This window comes from Carassius gibelio, chromosome A10 (genome assembly GCF_023724105.1).
Source record: "Carassius gibelio isolate Cgi1373 ecotype wild population from Czech Republic chromosome A10, carGib1.2-hapl.c, whole genome shotgun sequence".
Classification (NCBI taxonomy): Eukaryota; Metazoa; Chordata; class Actinopteri; order Cypriniformes; family Cyprinidae; genus Carassius; species Carassius gibelio.
Window position 1 is genome coordinate 1,963,615 of NC_068380.1, and position 14,225 is coordinate 1,977,839.

General features: G+C 36.3%; 2 protein-coding genes across 3 annotated transcripts; both read right to left on the bottom strand.

Annotated features, from left to right (window-relative positions):
- Positions 1 to 96: 96 nt before the first annotated feature.
- Positions 97 to 8,180, bottom strand: pargl (poly (ADP-ribose) glycohydrolase, like). Of its 2 annotated transcripts, none has more exons than XM_052607449.1 (16): positions 7,857 to 8,180; positions 5,603 to 6,070; positions 5,413 to 5,499; positions 5,183 to 5,293; positions 5,017 to 5,088; positions 4,368 to 4,454; positions 3,883 to 4,043; positions 3,580 to 3,683; positions 2,920 to 2,989; positions 2,769 to 2,844; positions 2,546 to 2,693; positions 1,320 to 1,398; positions 1,097 to 1,205; positions 916 to 1,006; positions 688 to 816; positions 97 to 313 (listed from the first exon to the last, which is right to left on the bottom strand). In XM_052607449.1, the coding sequence occupies exons 2-16, from the start codon at positions 6,068 to 6,070 to the stop codon at positions 198 to 200; spliced, it is 1,908 nt and encodes a 635-aa protein (XP_052463409.1). In that variant the 5' UTR covers positions 7,857 to 8,180; the 3' UTR covers positions 97 to 197. The 2 variants fall into 2 exon arrangements, with proteins under 2 accessions (XP_052463409.1, XP_052463410.1); XM_052607450.1 differs by having other exon boundaries at positions 2,920 to 2,980; positions 7,857 to 8,179.
- Positions 8,181 to 9,288: 1,108 nt separating this feature from the next.
- Positions 9,289 to 13,734, bottom strand: LOC128020791 (poly(ADP-ribose) glycohydrolase-like). The gene is made up of 6 exons (XM_052607509.1): positions 13,514 to 13,734; positions 12,988 to 13,066; positions 12,785 to 12,911; positions 12,604 to 12,694; positions 11,568 to 11,696; positions 9,289 to 11,206 (listed from the first exon to the last, which is right to left on the bottom strand). Exons 2-6 carry the CDS (start codon positions 13,056 to 13,058, stop codon positions 11,184 to 11,186), a joined length of 441 nt encoding a protein of 146 aa, XP_052463469.1. The 5' UTR covers positions 13,059 to 13,066; positions 13,514 to 13,734; the 3' UTR covers positions 9,289 to 11,183.
- Positions 13,735 to 14,225: the final 491 nt, after the last annotated feature.

Sequence of the window (14,225 nt, forward strand, 5' to 3'; positions counted from 1 at the left end):
GTGGTCCAAAAACAAATACATTCTATACAGCAGTTTTTTTTTGTTTTTTTTATGATTGTTAACTTCATTACTTTGATCCTTCAGAAATCTGACACATTCAAAAGCAGCTTTACATATTTATTACTGCTGAACAGTTTTTGACTACTGTCCTCTGAAGTGAGCTTGTACAGTATATATCTCTGAGCAGCCAGGCAGATTTACAAACTAGCCTTATGACCGATCTTCTCACTGATGAATCCATATAGATCTTTTGGGAAGTGATGTTCACGAGCATAGTATGCAGAGAAATCTTTCAACCAGTTGTACAGTTTATCTATTGAGAGAAGAATCGATCAGGTTACTCTTAACCTGAACTTGAAAAAACAGTTTTACTGATAGCATGAGGGCGTTAAATGGTATGCATGGAACCCTATGCAAAAAAATTATATTTTTGCTTAATGCGTCCTTGCAAAATAAAAGTATTACGTAAAAAAAAAAAAAATCTTACTGACCCCAAAATTTTGAATGTAAATGTAGAGCTTATGGTGTATATGTCTAAAAAGATTTTAAAATACTAACTAAAAATCAATTTCTTTAGGAGGAAATGAATAGGATTTTTATTTGCAAAGCCCTGCTCAATTACTAATATCAGTATATAGTATAAGCCTATTAGTTTCTGTGTGTTTCGATGGCAGTGAATGTACTTACCCACGGTCACTTTTTTCATGGTCAGCATCTCATGCATTGTTTGTATTTCTTTTGCAAGTTCTTTATTGCCAAAGGTGAAGTAAGCCATGTCTCGTCCGTTCACCGCAGCAGCCATCAACTGGATGAGAGCTTTAAAAGACAAACACAATCTGTTCTGTGCATTTATCATAATCCATCTGTAGTGTCTCCAGATCAAGCAGGATGTTTGTGTGTTTTGCCTTCATTTACCTTTGAGTTTAGGATCTCCTTTAAAGGCGCCGCAGCCCCAGTTGCCCGTTGCGATGGCTGTTTTCACGTCTCCGTGGAATCCCACAAACGCCTTTGAGAGTCACACAGTATAAGCGTTACCTTACCAAAACAAATACTTTCCACAGCAAACCTCAATATTTGTACTTGTCAAAACTAATACCTTGTTGAGTTCTCGTTTTATGTTGTCTTTAGTGTACTGGTCCCTCGGGTTCTTGAAGTCAAGTGCATCGATGGCAACAACCTGACGATAACGTCTCTTCCAGATATCCCTATGAATGAATGTGACATCATTTTACACTCATTTACTTGTGGCTTTAAAACCAAATTTTTTTTTTTACATGTTAATTTTTGAATTTTGTACATTTGTCATTATTATTTCTTACCGCTTTGTGCGATCATTGTATGGACAGTCCCAATAAAAGGTTTTGCTGTAGCCAGAAGTAAGACTGTACATCTGAGGACCTGATGACACATTATCAAAAAGACTCTAAGATAGATACTGGTAATAGCTCACCCCCCCAAAAAATATTTCTTAATAATATGATAGGCAGTGTTGTGCCTGAAAACGTTCATTGAACGATAGTTCATATTGAACTCATACGTGAACTGAATGTGCTGTCAACTCGTTCATTCTGGTGTCTGTGAATGGCACAATCTCGCAGGTTAACTTCGTTCAATAAGGTGCCAGATTTCTATAGAGCCTTGCAGGCGAAAACCCGGCTAAAACACACCGTAAACGGGTCTTAATATGTAGCGGAAAAAACACCCAATCTGGCAACACCACCAGTGTCGCACCGCCGGCCGCCGCATGCGTGACGCGTCATCAAAAAAAAAAAAAAAAAAGCATGTAGCAAGAAGGCGTATGATCATTTAAACGAATTTTATGATGTTTATGACAAGGTCGGTGAGAATGGGAGACAAAGCAACAATGGGGAAATGCTGTCCCCTCAATGCTAATGTAAACCCTGGTTGGATAAGGATTCAAAATTGGATATGAAGATGAAATCTGACGCATAGCTTCATTGTTAAAATTGATAAAATAAATGCTGTCTCTGATTCTATATGGGCTGTGGCAATAATTTTGAAAAATAATAGCTCGCAGCAAAATATGGAAAAAAAGAACTATGAACTAGTTCATTTTAATGAACTTAGTTCAAAATTGTGTAGTTTGAACTATGAACTGAACTAGTTCATTTTAAAATTTGTGAACTGAACTTTGAACTAGTTCATGTAGAAAGTGAACTTTCCCAACACTGATGATAGGTAAAAATTGATAGCCTGGATGCACTGTAAGTCGCTTTGGATAAAAGCGTCTGCTAAATGTATAAATTTAATATATCACTCTCATGTTGCTTGAAATATGCTAATCAAATTAAAGATGTTATTTTCATTGCTATGTTATTTAACAAGTTTTTTTTTTTTTTTTAAGCTTCAGAAAACTTTTTTTTTCTTTTTCATTTGTCACACGATTGAGTTAAAAATGACTTAAAGGTCTAGTAGTGTGAGACCGTTTTAATCTGTGACTGTTTACAACATAGGCATTTTAAAGGTTGTGTAGTATATTTCAGCCTTAAGATAACTTCGTCTGTGCTAAACTCCCCAGCAGTACCTGTGATCTTGAGGCACTCGTTATCAGCCAGTTTCTCAGTGAAGAGTCTGGCCACGATGAGCTCTGGACTCATGAGGAAGAGGATCTCCTCCTGAACCAATCCTGATCCCAGCACCCCACCACCAATAAATCTGCTGGCAAAGTCCACCTGTCCAGAACAATGTGAACTAGCTGAAACTTACCAGAGGAACTGGTACAAGATTGTAGTTTAGATGAAACTGACCTGCAGCATCCCTGTGCCCTCATTCTCAATGGATCCTTCTGGAGAGATGTGAAGGTTTGTCAGAGTCTTCTTCTGTCTAAAGTCCAACACGATCAGTAAGAGGCATGTCAACTCACTTCAGTCTATTCACTGTATAACTAATATAACTTACGTGTTCCAATTAGGGAGCTTTGATGGTGGAATGCTAATCCTTTCAAAAGTTACCAGTCCATCTGGTTTTGTTGTTAAAGAAGTTAAAAGACATATTTGGTTATATTACATCAAAAATCATTTCCTTGCTTGCTTCCTTTGAATTATGTGCTGCGTCATTGACATACACTGCTGTTCAATAGTTTGGGTTCAGTACTATATATACACATTTTTTTTTTTTAAGAAAATATACTTTTATTAAGCAAGGACATTCAATTGAACAAAAGTGACTATAAAAACATTTATGATGTCACAAAAAAATTATATTTCAAATAAATGCTGTTATTTTTCTTTATCAAAGAATCATTAAAATACTTATATAAGGCAGCACATCTGTTTTCAAAAATGATGAGAAATGTTTTTTGAAGTATTATTTCTGAAGGATCATGTGACACTGAAGACTGGAGTAATGATGCTGAAAATTCAGCTTTGATCAATGGAATACATTTTAAAATAGTAATAGCATTTCACAATATGATTATTTTTACTGTATTCTTTTAAATGCAGTCTTGTTGGGCATAATATACTTTATTTTAAAAACTTTTTAATTAAACAATCTTACAAACCCAAAACTTTTAAACAGTAGTGTCCAGTATATGTGTTTTAAGCATGTGCTCAATACCTGGTTCTTCATCATTTGTCACTGTGTTGAAGTAATGGAATATGGCCCTCAGTTTCTCTGCCTTTAGGGCTGATTTTGTTGGGTCTGTCCCGTTAGCAAATAAACTATGACAAAAAATAAAAAACAAATATATATATATATATATATATATATATATATATATATATATATATATATATATATATATATATATATATAGTTTAGATCCGAATGAAATGTGGTTTCAAACGGGGAAAAAAGATATGCATGTTTCTGAATGGAATAAATATATATAGTTTCAGTGTTATGTGATCAATGTAACACCTGCTGAAGTTGATGGTGGGGTAGTTGGCGTATTCTGAACCAGGTTTAGTGTCGTTCCTGTGAGGAAAGGTGCAGAAGAAGGCGTTTGCTAACAGACAGGAAATCTGCTGCTGAGACATCGTTATGGCCTGGTTCTGTTGCTGTCGCAGGAGAGGGATGGGCTAGAGACAAAGAGTAGAGAGTACAAGCAATGCAATTCATTCAATCTAAATCTCCATTGTTACAGCCTGACAAATAATGCATTTGTGTGCAAATGTGTGGTTTTTGTTTTATGTCTAGCATGATTGTTGCTTGTCACACTATATAATATGAACCTGATGAGATTTTGCAAAAAGCCAATTCACAAACTTTGTCAAAATCATAACCAAAATCATACAGTGTGGACCAGACATTACTCAAACATAAGTTATACTAGTATATTTACAACATAACTAATACTAGAATTACAGATTATTATTAACACAATAAAGGAGCCTGTAACATACCTTTTTAATGAGTTCAGGTAAATCAAGAGCTAGTTTGGCCATCTTTGGGATCAGCAAATGGAGATTATTGTCCATTGTTTGCAAGCGCTGTAAAGCAATTTCACAAATCAATCTGTGTATCTAGTGGTGTAAAGTATTTGAGTAAATGTAACAAGCTACTGCACTTAAGTATCTTTTTGGCAACATTGTAGTTTTACTGACTACTGATATTAGCAACTTTAACTTTCTACCTCCACAGGGACAGAAATTGGGTGGGAGGTACGGTTGAAGGATATTTGTTAACTTAGGAGACTTCAGTGTTTTTAGGCATTTAAGAAGCTGTTGTGTGGACCTTGATTTATTTTATTGTTTATTGTTTTGAGGTGTTTGTTTTATTAAGATTTTGAAAAATAAATGTGATCACTCTCCTCACAAATGAAGTGCTTCTTATTTTTCAGGTGTTGAGAACTAGTGCATCTTTGAGCCTACATTCAGTACAAGTGAAGTACTTACGAACTGTTCACATCAGATGCTCTTAGACTTTTACTCAAGTTGTATTGGAACTGGTGACTTGTAATGGAGTCATTTTCACTGTAAGGTACCCAGATACCCTTTAAACTTTTCACATTAATATTTACCTGTTCTCTGATATACTGATTGATTTACTAACCTGACCATAATTATAAAGTGCATCAAATGTCCATTTGTCCTTGTTGCTGGAATTGTAAGACATAATTGCAGTCTACAAATGGATAGAGACACATAACAGGTCACATGATAAACACACTTTAGGTAGTAATTGTAAAAGTAATTGTCAATGATTAGTGTTACAGTACCTGAACATCCCCAATAGAGTTACTGCCTTTGGTGAGACTGAGCAACGCCCGACGGGTGACCTCCCAGCGAGAGGGTTGTGCGTGGGACTTGTGATGGGATGGAGGCCGTGGCTATGGACAATAATCATTACTGAATATGAATGAATAATGAATATTATTTACTTGTTAATAAAGCCTTTTATATAGAAATGATGATTTGTTTAAAAAGCATTTGGGATGCTCATACTTACATACAGATGTGGGAACTTCACATGGTGGTGATCCCAAACATCAGTCCCTTGATGAGGAACAATTACACCACTTTGGAAATATTTCAGCTGCTCAGACAAACCATTAACATGAATTATGACTGAATCAGTATTCATAGCACATTTTATAAGAAAAAAAATATAGAATAAGATGAAATTGCATGATTCTTACATCTATCAGTATTGTATGTTCTTTCTTCAGAAGTGGCTGGTCAAACTCTTTGTAGAAGTCTTGCATCGTTTTGAGGTTCCGGATGGGATATGTGGGCCCCAGCTCTATCGAAGGCTTTGGTCTTGTTCCTAAACTGGAAACGACTGAGGAAACATCTGAAGAGTCCATTGATGCACTTTGAGAGGGCTGGTTTGAGCTGCCTTCTCCAGATGTACTATGGTTTGGTTTGGGGTTTTGAACCTCAGCGAATTTGGTATCTCTGGTCGTTTTCTCTGCATTCTCACCAGCTGCAGGCCTTCTTTCTTGTCCCCCTTCCCTTCCATTCACACTAGATCTTTGCTTGCTGGTGTCCCATGCAGAATTAAGCTGTGTTTGCTTGGATTCTCCTCTTGATGATGAATCAGTGTTTCCACTGTTATTCGTCTGATTCATGCATCCCTTCACTCCATCACTGTTGTTGTGTGACATCTAAGACCAAAATAAAACAAAAATATCATAGTACCCAAATCAAGACCGGGAGTCTTAAAAGTAAAGCAAATCCATGTATGGATTGGACAGGGTTTATAAAGGGCTCCTTGATTATCTCAATTTTTTAACTTTAGTTAGTGTGTAATGTTGCTGTTTGAGCATAATCTGCATTTAAGGCCTACAACACACGGCTGGTAGAGACTACAAGGAGCTTCTTCCTGGATTGGTGACATCACAAACCCCATGAAGAGTTGTTGTACAGTAGTAGACAGAGTGTTACCATTATCAATTAAACAATTACCCTACAAAAATGCTGCAACGCAATCGTGTATTCTGCTATACTACAGCTTTAATAAGGATGAAAATGTGTATCAAAAGCTAACAAACAGCAGTAGCATTTACAAATAACAGCGAATCTACAAAATACGAGTCAACTACAAACAAAAAAGCATAAGTTAACATTTTGAAATGCCTTGTAAGAGTTCTGCTCGATCCTCTTCACTAATATTCTCTGGATCTGATTCTGGCTCAAACTAATAAGGCAAAATTGATGCCATTGTTTACAATACACCGGAGCACATGCAACTGCCCGTAACGGTAATGAAAAAGTCTTCATTTTGATTTCAAGTGGTCTTGAAACAGAAAGGCAAAATTTGCAATATGGCTTAATGTGACAATTAAACCTTAAAAGGATGTGATTTAATTTGTTTCAAAGTCAGAAATTCCCAAAAGCGCCTCCTGTTGGCAGAGAATGAATTTGCATTTTTAATCAGCCTGTCTGCTGTTTTTGTTCAGGTCCATATGAAAATTGACCAATGTTTTACGCAGCAAACACCAGAGTTTTAAATGTGAACTGGCGAATTGACAAGAAGATAATGCATTAAGAAATCTTAACAATTAAGACAGTAAAATATTTGTATATGTTATTTAATTAATATAATAATTGGTTCTTTTGACTCGTTCATTTTCTTAAAGATTGTTTAAAGGCTAAAATGTGAAGTTTATCATTTTAGAAAACTTGTTTTTGTGAAAGCCTGTATCTGAACTGTAAATAATGCTTTTTACAGTTATTTAACAGTTTGATCTTACTATAGACATTGCCCTACTGCGCTCATATGGTATTCATTTTATTTGCAGGTCTCAAAAAGTCTTAAATTTGAGCTTAAGATTCCTGCAAATACCCTGTGGAGACCAAAAAGCTCATAAAATTATAGAGGCCACAAAAAAACAACTTATTTAATAACAATAATAGTAGAAGAAGTAGTAGTAGTTTAATGTGGCCTCTGTATAATAATCTGATGTGAGGTTTTTTGGCCTTTTTCTTAATGCGTTTCTTCATCTTTCTATATCGGATCTACGCATCTTAAGTCGTGTTTACTATTTCTTCCTGGAGTTCAAACTGTCAGGGTAACTTTAACCAAAAAAATCAATGGAGTACGGAAAAGACAGGACACACGGTAGTGCGTGGGGAAATAAAAATACAAATTAGTACGTAACGTTTATATAAATCACACTCAGTGTACTTAGAGGTATCTTGTAGGAAGAGGAAAATGCTAGAACAGTGCGTCTCCTCTCCTTTATGTTAACTAATAATAAATTATATAAAATATATAGTTAATATTTGTTCTGCGGTGTTTCTTGCTCTTTCACTTTCGATTTTCATGAACTGTGTACAGTCAAATGTGCTGTTTTTAAAACGACCTCAATGTAACTTTCGCGAAGTTTTACAATGATACGTGTTAAACAGAAAGTACAGAAAATGGTAAATAGCATCTAGGCTACTCACTTGATCGGCTGTAATAGTCCGTGTTGTTGATGTGGTTGTGATTGCTCGTGTGACATGGACGAAAGTGAACTGTTGATGTCCGTGTTGCGAACGAATCGTTCTTTTGAACCGGTTCTTTTTAGTGAACCGGTTCACCAAATCGGACTGAATCGTTCATGTCTTTTTCAGACATGCCTTACAGTCCCTACGACTCTAAACCAATATCCTGGCGTTTATGTTACTCCTGTAACGCCAACAGCACTTTAAAAAAGCTGTATAGACTGAGAGGACCGATGAACACGAGCAGCTGACTTATACATGAGCGTTCGTGTACTATCGAGCGAACGGAGCTCAACAGTAACGTTATACTGAAGCAAGAGCCTTTTTCTTTCGGACATATTCGACATACTGAGAACCGATGAGCTGGAGATACTGAGCTAAAACGGATTCTGTGTTTCACTGCGAGCGCGAATGTAATGACTTCATTACGTGATGACGTAAAAGAACCGGTGAACTGGGTTCATTGAATCGAATTGTCCGAAAAAACCGGACTTCCCATCACTAAAGTGAACGCGCAAGAATGAAACCTCGAGTTGGGCATTTCCTGAAAAAAAAAAAAATATTTATTTCTAAAACTGGCATTTAATCAATTCAGTCATGGTGTACTTTCCTGGTCAAAAAACGCTTTACACGGATGCCTTTTTTAATCTCTCACCTTTGGTCACCTGACTGTTGTCGTTCGTCTCTTTAACCACCAGATGGCGCCACTCCAATTAGTATACGTAGGCTTTAGCTGGTTTGCTAAGGAAAGTATTACTGTCTGTCACTTTTGCTCATACTTGTGGCTAGAAAAAAAAATACAATCATAAATGGAGCATTTGAATGTTTAAATCTCTTATTTCTTCAAATACAGACAGTAAAGTAGCGTTTATGAGGTACAGAAACAAAACTCTGAAACGATTAAAGTGCACCCGAAGCTAAATTGTTACACCATGGATGGGAAAGTCAAGGTACATTTTATTTTATTGTAAAATCTTAAAAACAATAAGCTGAGATAAAGCCAAAAACTTATCATATTACTTTAATCAATAAAAGCATTCAGGTTTTATTCTGCTGTTGTTTGTACTTATACTTGACGCAAGTGCACTACTATTTCTGTGAAAAAATATATATATTTTACAGTGAAATGTGTTCTTTATTGGATGTTACTGAGGCCTTTGATTAATATAAATGTTGAATGACTATAAAGCCTTTTGATTAAGGTAAATAATTTGATTTATGTGGCACCTGTAGTCTGAAAACATTTCAACAACTTTTTTATTTTTTAGTATAGTAGTACACAGGAGTGGTTCTAGGGTGAGTGGAGATCCGGGGCTTAGCCCAGAAAAATCCATGTATGTGACTTTTTATTTTAATAAATCAGAAAGATTTACCTTGTTTAAAATATCCAAAAACAAATTTAAAACATTTTATTTAAAGTATTGAGGAAAATACATTTGCTTTTTGCAAACAAAAATTAAGAATTGCAAAACAAATGAAACAGCACGAAAGCAATGATTTTGCAATAAATATTTTCCATGGTCATATCTATTAATGAGTTCCAATGGGGTCGCTGTGTCCATTTCTTTTACTGTCTATGTTTGTGGCACGGTTTCGAAGTAGGGGCGGAGTCAAGGGACAGGGGCGTGTACAACATGCCTCCATGGAAGTGACGTCATCGCCCGAGAGGCAGCTCACTGATCCAGGTCCTGTCATGATGAGCAGAGACTTTTGAGTGGATCGTTTATTTTTATTCAGTAGCATTAAAACATTCATGTTTTCATTTTATCTACTTTATTAACAAATGTTTGTGTATTAGCAGCGTTTGCTCAAGTTAAAGAAGTTGTTAACATGAACATCTGCTGTTTATTTCTCTCAATGTGCACACTTTTATAGCATGTATTGGGATCACTAATCATTTGAGTCAGTTCGGGAGTTCGTAGCGGGTTCGCGAATCATTTGAGTCAGTTCGGGAGTTGGTAGCGGCGCGAATCATTTGAAACAGTTCGGTAGTTCGGAGCGGGACCGCGAATCATTGAGTCAGTTCGGGAGTTCAAAGCGGGTTTGCGAATCATTTGAGTCAAATTGGGGATCGCGAATCATTTGAATCAGTTCGGGAGTTCGTAGCGGGATCGCGAATCATTTGAGTCAGTTTGGGGATCGCAAATCATTTGAAGCAGTTCGGGAGTTCGTAGGGGGATCGCGAATCATTTGAGTCATCTGACTCCAGTTTGGGAGTTGGATCGGGATCGCGAATCATTTGAGTCAGTTCGGGAGTTCGTAGCGGGATCGCGAATCATTTGAGTCAATTTGGGGATCGCGAATCATTTGAATAAGTTCGGGAGTTCGTAGCGGGATCGCGAATCATTTGAATCAGTTTGGGGATCGCTAATTATTTGTAGCAGTTCGGGAGTTCGTAGCGGGATCGCGAATCATTTGAAGCAGTTCGGGAGTTCGTAGCGGGATCGCAAAACATTTGAGTCCTCTGACTCCAGTTTGGGAGTTGGAGCGGGATCGCGAATCATTTGAGTCAGTTTGGGGATCGCGAATCATTTGAATCAGTTCGGGTGTTCAAAGCGGGATCGCGAATCATTTGAGTCAGTTTGGGGTTCGCAAATCATAGCTGTATGTGGATAGGCATTTTTAACTAATTTTGTAGCTAGTTCTATTTACGTTTTCCACGCTTGTTTAGATGTGAAATGTGAACTCGTATTTTTTGTTTTAATGATGTGCCTTTTAACAGTATCAAGTATATTAAAAAACTAAACAAATCGTGCCTAAAAAGTGCACGCATCTAGGCTAATGTAAAATTAGGCCTACATGATGAAGTCATACTAGTGCCTGTGTGCATTTTGAGTGCGTTCTTTCACTGCATTATACGGTGTATTCAAATGCATTTATGAATGTATGTGAATGATCACAAAATTCAAGATATGAACCCTTTGTACCAAAAAGGTTATTTCTTGTCATTATAGAACCTTTTTAGCATAAAAGGTTCTTTGGACTTGAGTAAAGAACCCTATGGTTCTATATAGAACCCCAATGATCCCTTTCTTCTAAGAGTTTGTTGTCATACAGTTGTATCATTATTCAGTTCCTTCAGAGTATAGCTTTACATAATACTGTTTTTACTAGTTTGTTATCCTTCTGCCTGATCTTCTCTCTGATGAATTTGTACAGGTTTATTGGCTAGCCACTTTCATTAGCACAGTTTCCACAGAACTTCTTCAGGAGCTTGTACAGTTTACATGTTGAGAGAAGAAACGATCCAATAATGCTTCATATTCTTGTTCCCGCTGTAGTTTAAGTTCATCTTCGGACTGAATGTTGATCTAAATCAAAAAACTATTTTTAAATAATGCATTTGTAGAGCAACACAGAAAAGGCCATTTTTAGTGACAAGAGCTACAAAAGTAATTTTACCTTATAGGTTACTATTAGCAAAATTCAGAAAAACTAGGTTGTTATGGCAAAAAATAAATAAATTACACTGCACTTAAAATCAGCGCTCATAGTGTATTTCATATAAAGTTTTGGACTAAAGATCTATATCTACAGTATGTATCTAAAAAATGTATTTCTAAAAATATATAGAAGAATATGAATCAATCTTTCTTTGCATAACGTTATTGTTGTGCACCATTAATAAACCAATGAATACCTGTGTGTTTTGACTTCAGTGAATGTACTTACCCACGGTCACTTTTTTCATGGTCAGCATCTCATGCATTGTTTGTATTTCTTTTGCAAGTTCTTTATTGCCAAAGATGAAGTAAGCCATGTCTCGTCCGTTCACCGCAGCAGCCATCAACTGGATGAGAGCTTTAAAAGACAAACACATTCTGTTCTGTGCATTTATCATAATCCATCTGTAGTGTCTCCAGATCAAGCAGGATGTGTGACCTTTAAAAATAATATGGTAAAGAGATTTAAGTAGAACCTTTGAAGATGATGTATGGGTAAATATTTCTAATAGAATTCATTTTCTATTCACAAGTATCAAGATTAAGGAGGCTAATTTTAAGTTTATCCACAAAACCTATCAAATGATATTCCAGCTGTGTGTCAGAGATGTAAAAATATGGATGGGACATTTTAACCATGTTTTGGGATTGCAGTCTTTTAAAAGGCTATTGGAGATCAATTCATTCTTTCACTCAGTTAGTTTTGGATAAACATTTTGACCTGAGTAACAGTTTATATTTGTTAAATGATATTGATAACTTACAGTTAGATCAGAAAAAATGCAGGTTATTTCTTTTGATATCTTATTTTGCAAAAAAATGCATACTTTTATATTGGAAGAATGTTTCCTCTCCATCTCTTAAGACTTTTTTTGACCAATTGTCTTCATTTTTGCCATTAGAAAAATTAACTTTGGAGAAATATAACCATGGACATCTCTTTAATGAATTTTGGTGCCCTTTACTTTTGGGTATTGGAAAATGATATGACCTTGTAGATCAAGTTCTGTATACTTGCTGTTCAATTATTTATTTCTCTTTATTTTATGTTTTTTTTTTTGTTTGTTTTCTCTTTTTTTATGTTGTTGTTATATCCCTATGTGGGTGGTGGGTGGAAAAATGTTTAAAGGAAAGTCGTATACAGAAAATGTGTTAACATTAAAATCAGGGATTTTTCTTTTTTTCCTCTGTATGTTATATAAATGATTTTCTTTTGAAAAGTAAAGTAAAAAAAAAGGATGTTTGTGTGTTTTGTCTTCATTTACCTTTGAGTTTAGGATCTCCTTTAAAGGCGCCGCAGCCCCAGTTGCCCGTTGCGATGGCTGTTTTCACGTCTCCGTGGAATCCCACAAACGCCTTTGAGAGTCACACAGTATAAGCCTTACCTTACCATAACAAATACTTTCCACAGCAAACCTCAATATTTGTACTTGTCAAAACTAATACCTTGTTGAGTTCTCGTTTTATGTTGTCTTTAGTGTACTGTTCCCTCGGGTTCTTGAAGTCAAGTGCATAGATGGTAACAACCTGCCGATAATGTCTCTTCCAGATATCCCTATGAATTTGATTGTGGCTGTAAAACCAACCAACCTTTATTTTTATTTTTTTTATGAACTTTAGAATTTTGTGGATTTGTCATCATTGCTTACCGCTTTGTGTGATCATCATATGGACAGACCCAAGAAAAGGTTTTGTTGTAGCCAGAAGTAAGACTGTACATCCGAGGACCTGATGACACATTAGCAAAAAGAGGAAATGTCATGTAACCATCAACACCATCACTCTGTCAAGTTACTGTGTTTTGTAACCAAGTTTATGTGTGTGTAACCATTCTATAGTGAATCTGTTGCATTGCGGGTGTGAAATTTGCTGATATAAAAAAGTGTCATGTGACTGCGTGACAAAATTATGTCATTTAAATTTTTGCATGAACTATCGCTGTAACTGACTGAAAGTTGTTTTAGTTTTCTAAATTTGTCTGTGCTAAACTCCCCAGAGTCTGGCCACGATGAGCTCTGGACTCATGAGGAAGAGGATCTCCTCCTGAAAGAATCCTGAACCCAGCACCCCACCACCAATAAATCTGCTGGCAAAGTCCACCTGTCCAGAACAATGTGAACTAGCTGAAACTTACCAGAGGAACTGGTACAAGATTGTAGTTTAGATGAAACTGACCTGCAGCATCCCTGTGCCCTCATTCTCAATGGATCCTTCTGGAGAGATGTGAAGGTTCCTCAGGGGAACCTTTGTTCTAAAGTCCAACACGATCAGTAAGAGGCATGTCACATCACTTGAGTCTGTTTAGATTGTAATTCGTGTAACTTACTTTTCACATTTAGGGAGCTGTGATGGTGGAATGCTAATCCTTTCAAAAGTTACCAGTCCATCTGGTTTTGCTGTTAAACAATTAAAGGCCATGTGATATGTGTGTTTTCAGTACCTGGATAGTGATTATGACTTTTATTTGTCACTGTGTTGAAGTAATGGAAAATGGCCCTCAATTTCTGTGCTTTCTATGCTGATTTTGCCGGGTCTTTCTAGTCAGCAAATTGAGTTACATTAGCAGACTTGAGTTAAATTATACTAGTACTTTAGGAGTCTTAATTAACACTTTATTTCATAGAGCGCCCTCTCGTGGCTGTAGACGGTAATGTTTTCTCTTGGTTCTTGGGTCTAAATAAATGCGACTTATAGTCCAGTGCGACTTATATATGTTTTTCCCTCGTCATGACGTATTTTTGGACTGATGCGACCGAAAAATACGGTACCTGTTTAATGAGTTCAGGTAAATCAAAAGCTAGTTTTGCCATCTTTGGGATCAGCAAATTAAGATTATTGTCCTTCGCATTTAAGTGTAAAGCGATTACACAAATCTGTCATCAATAAG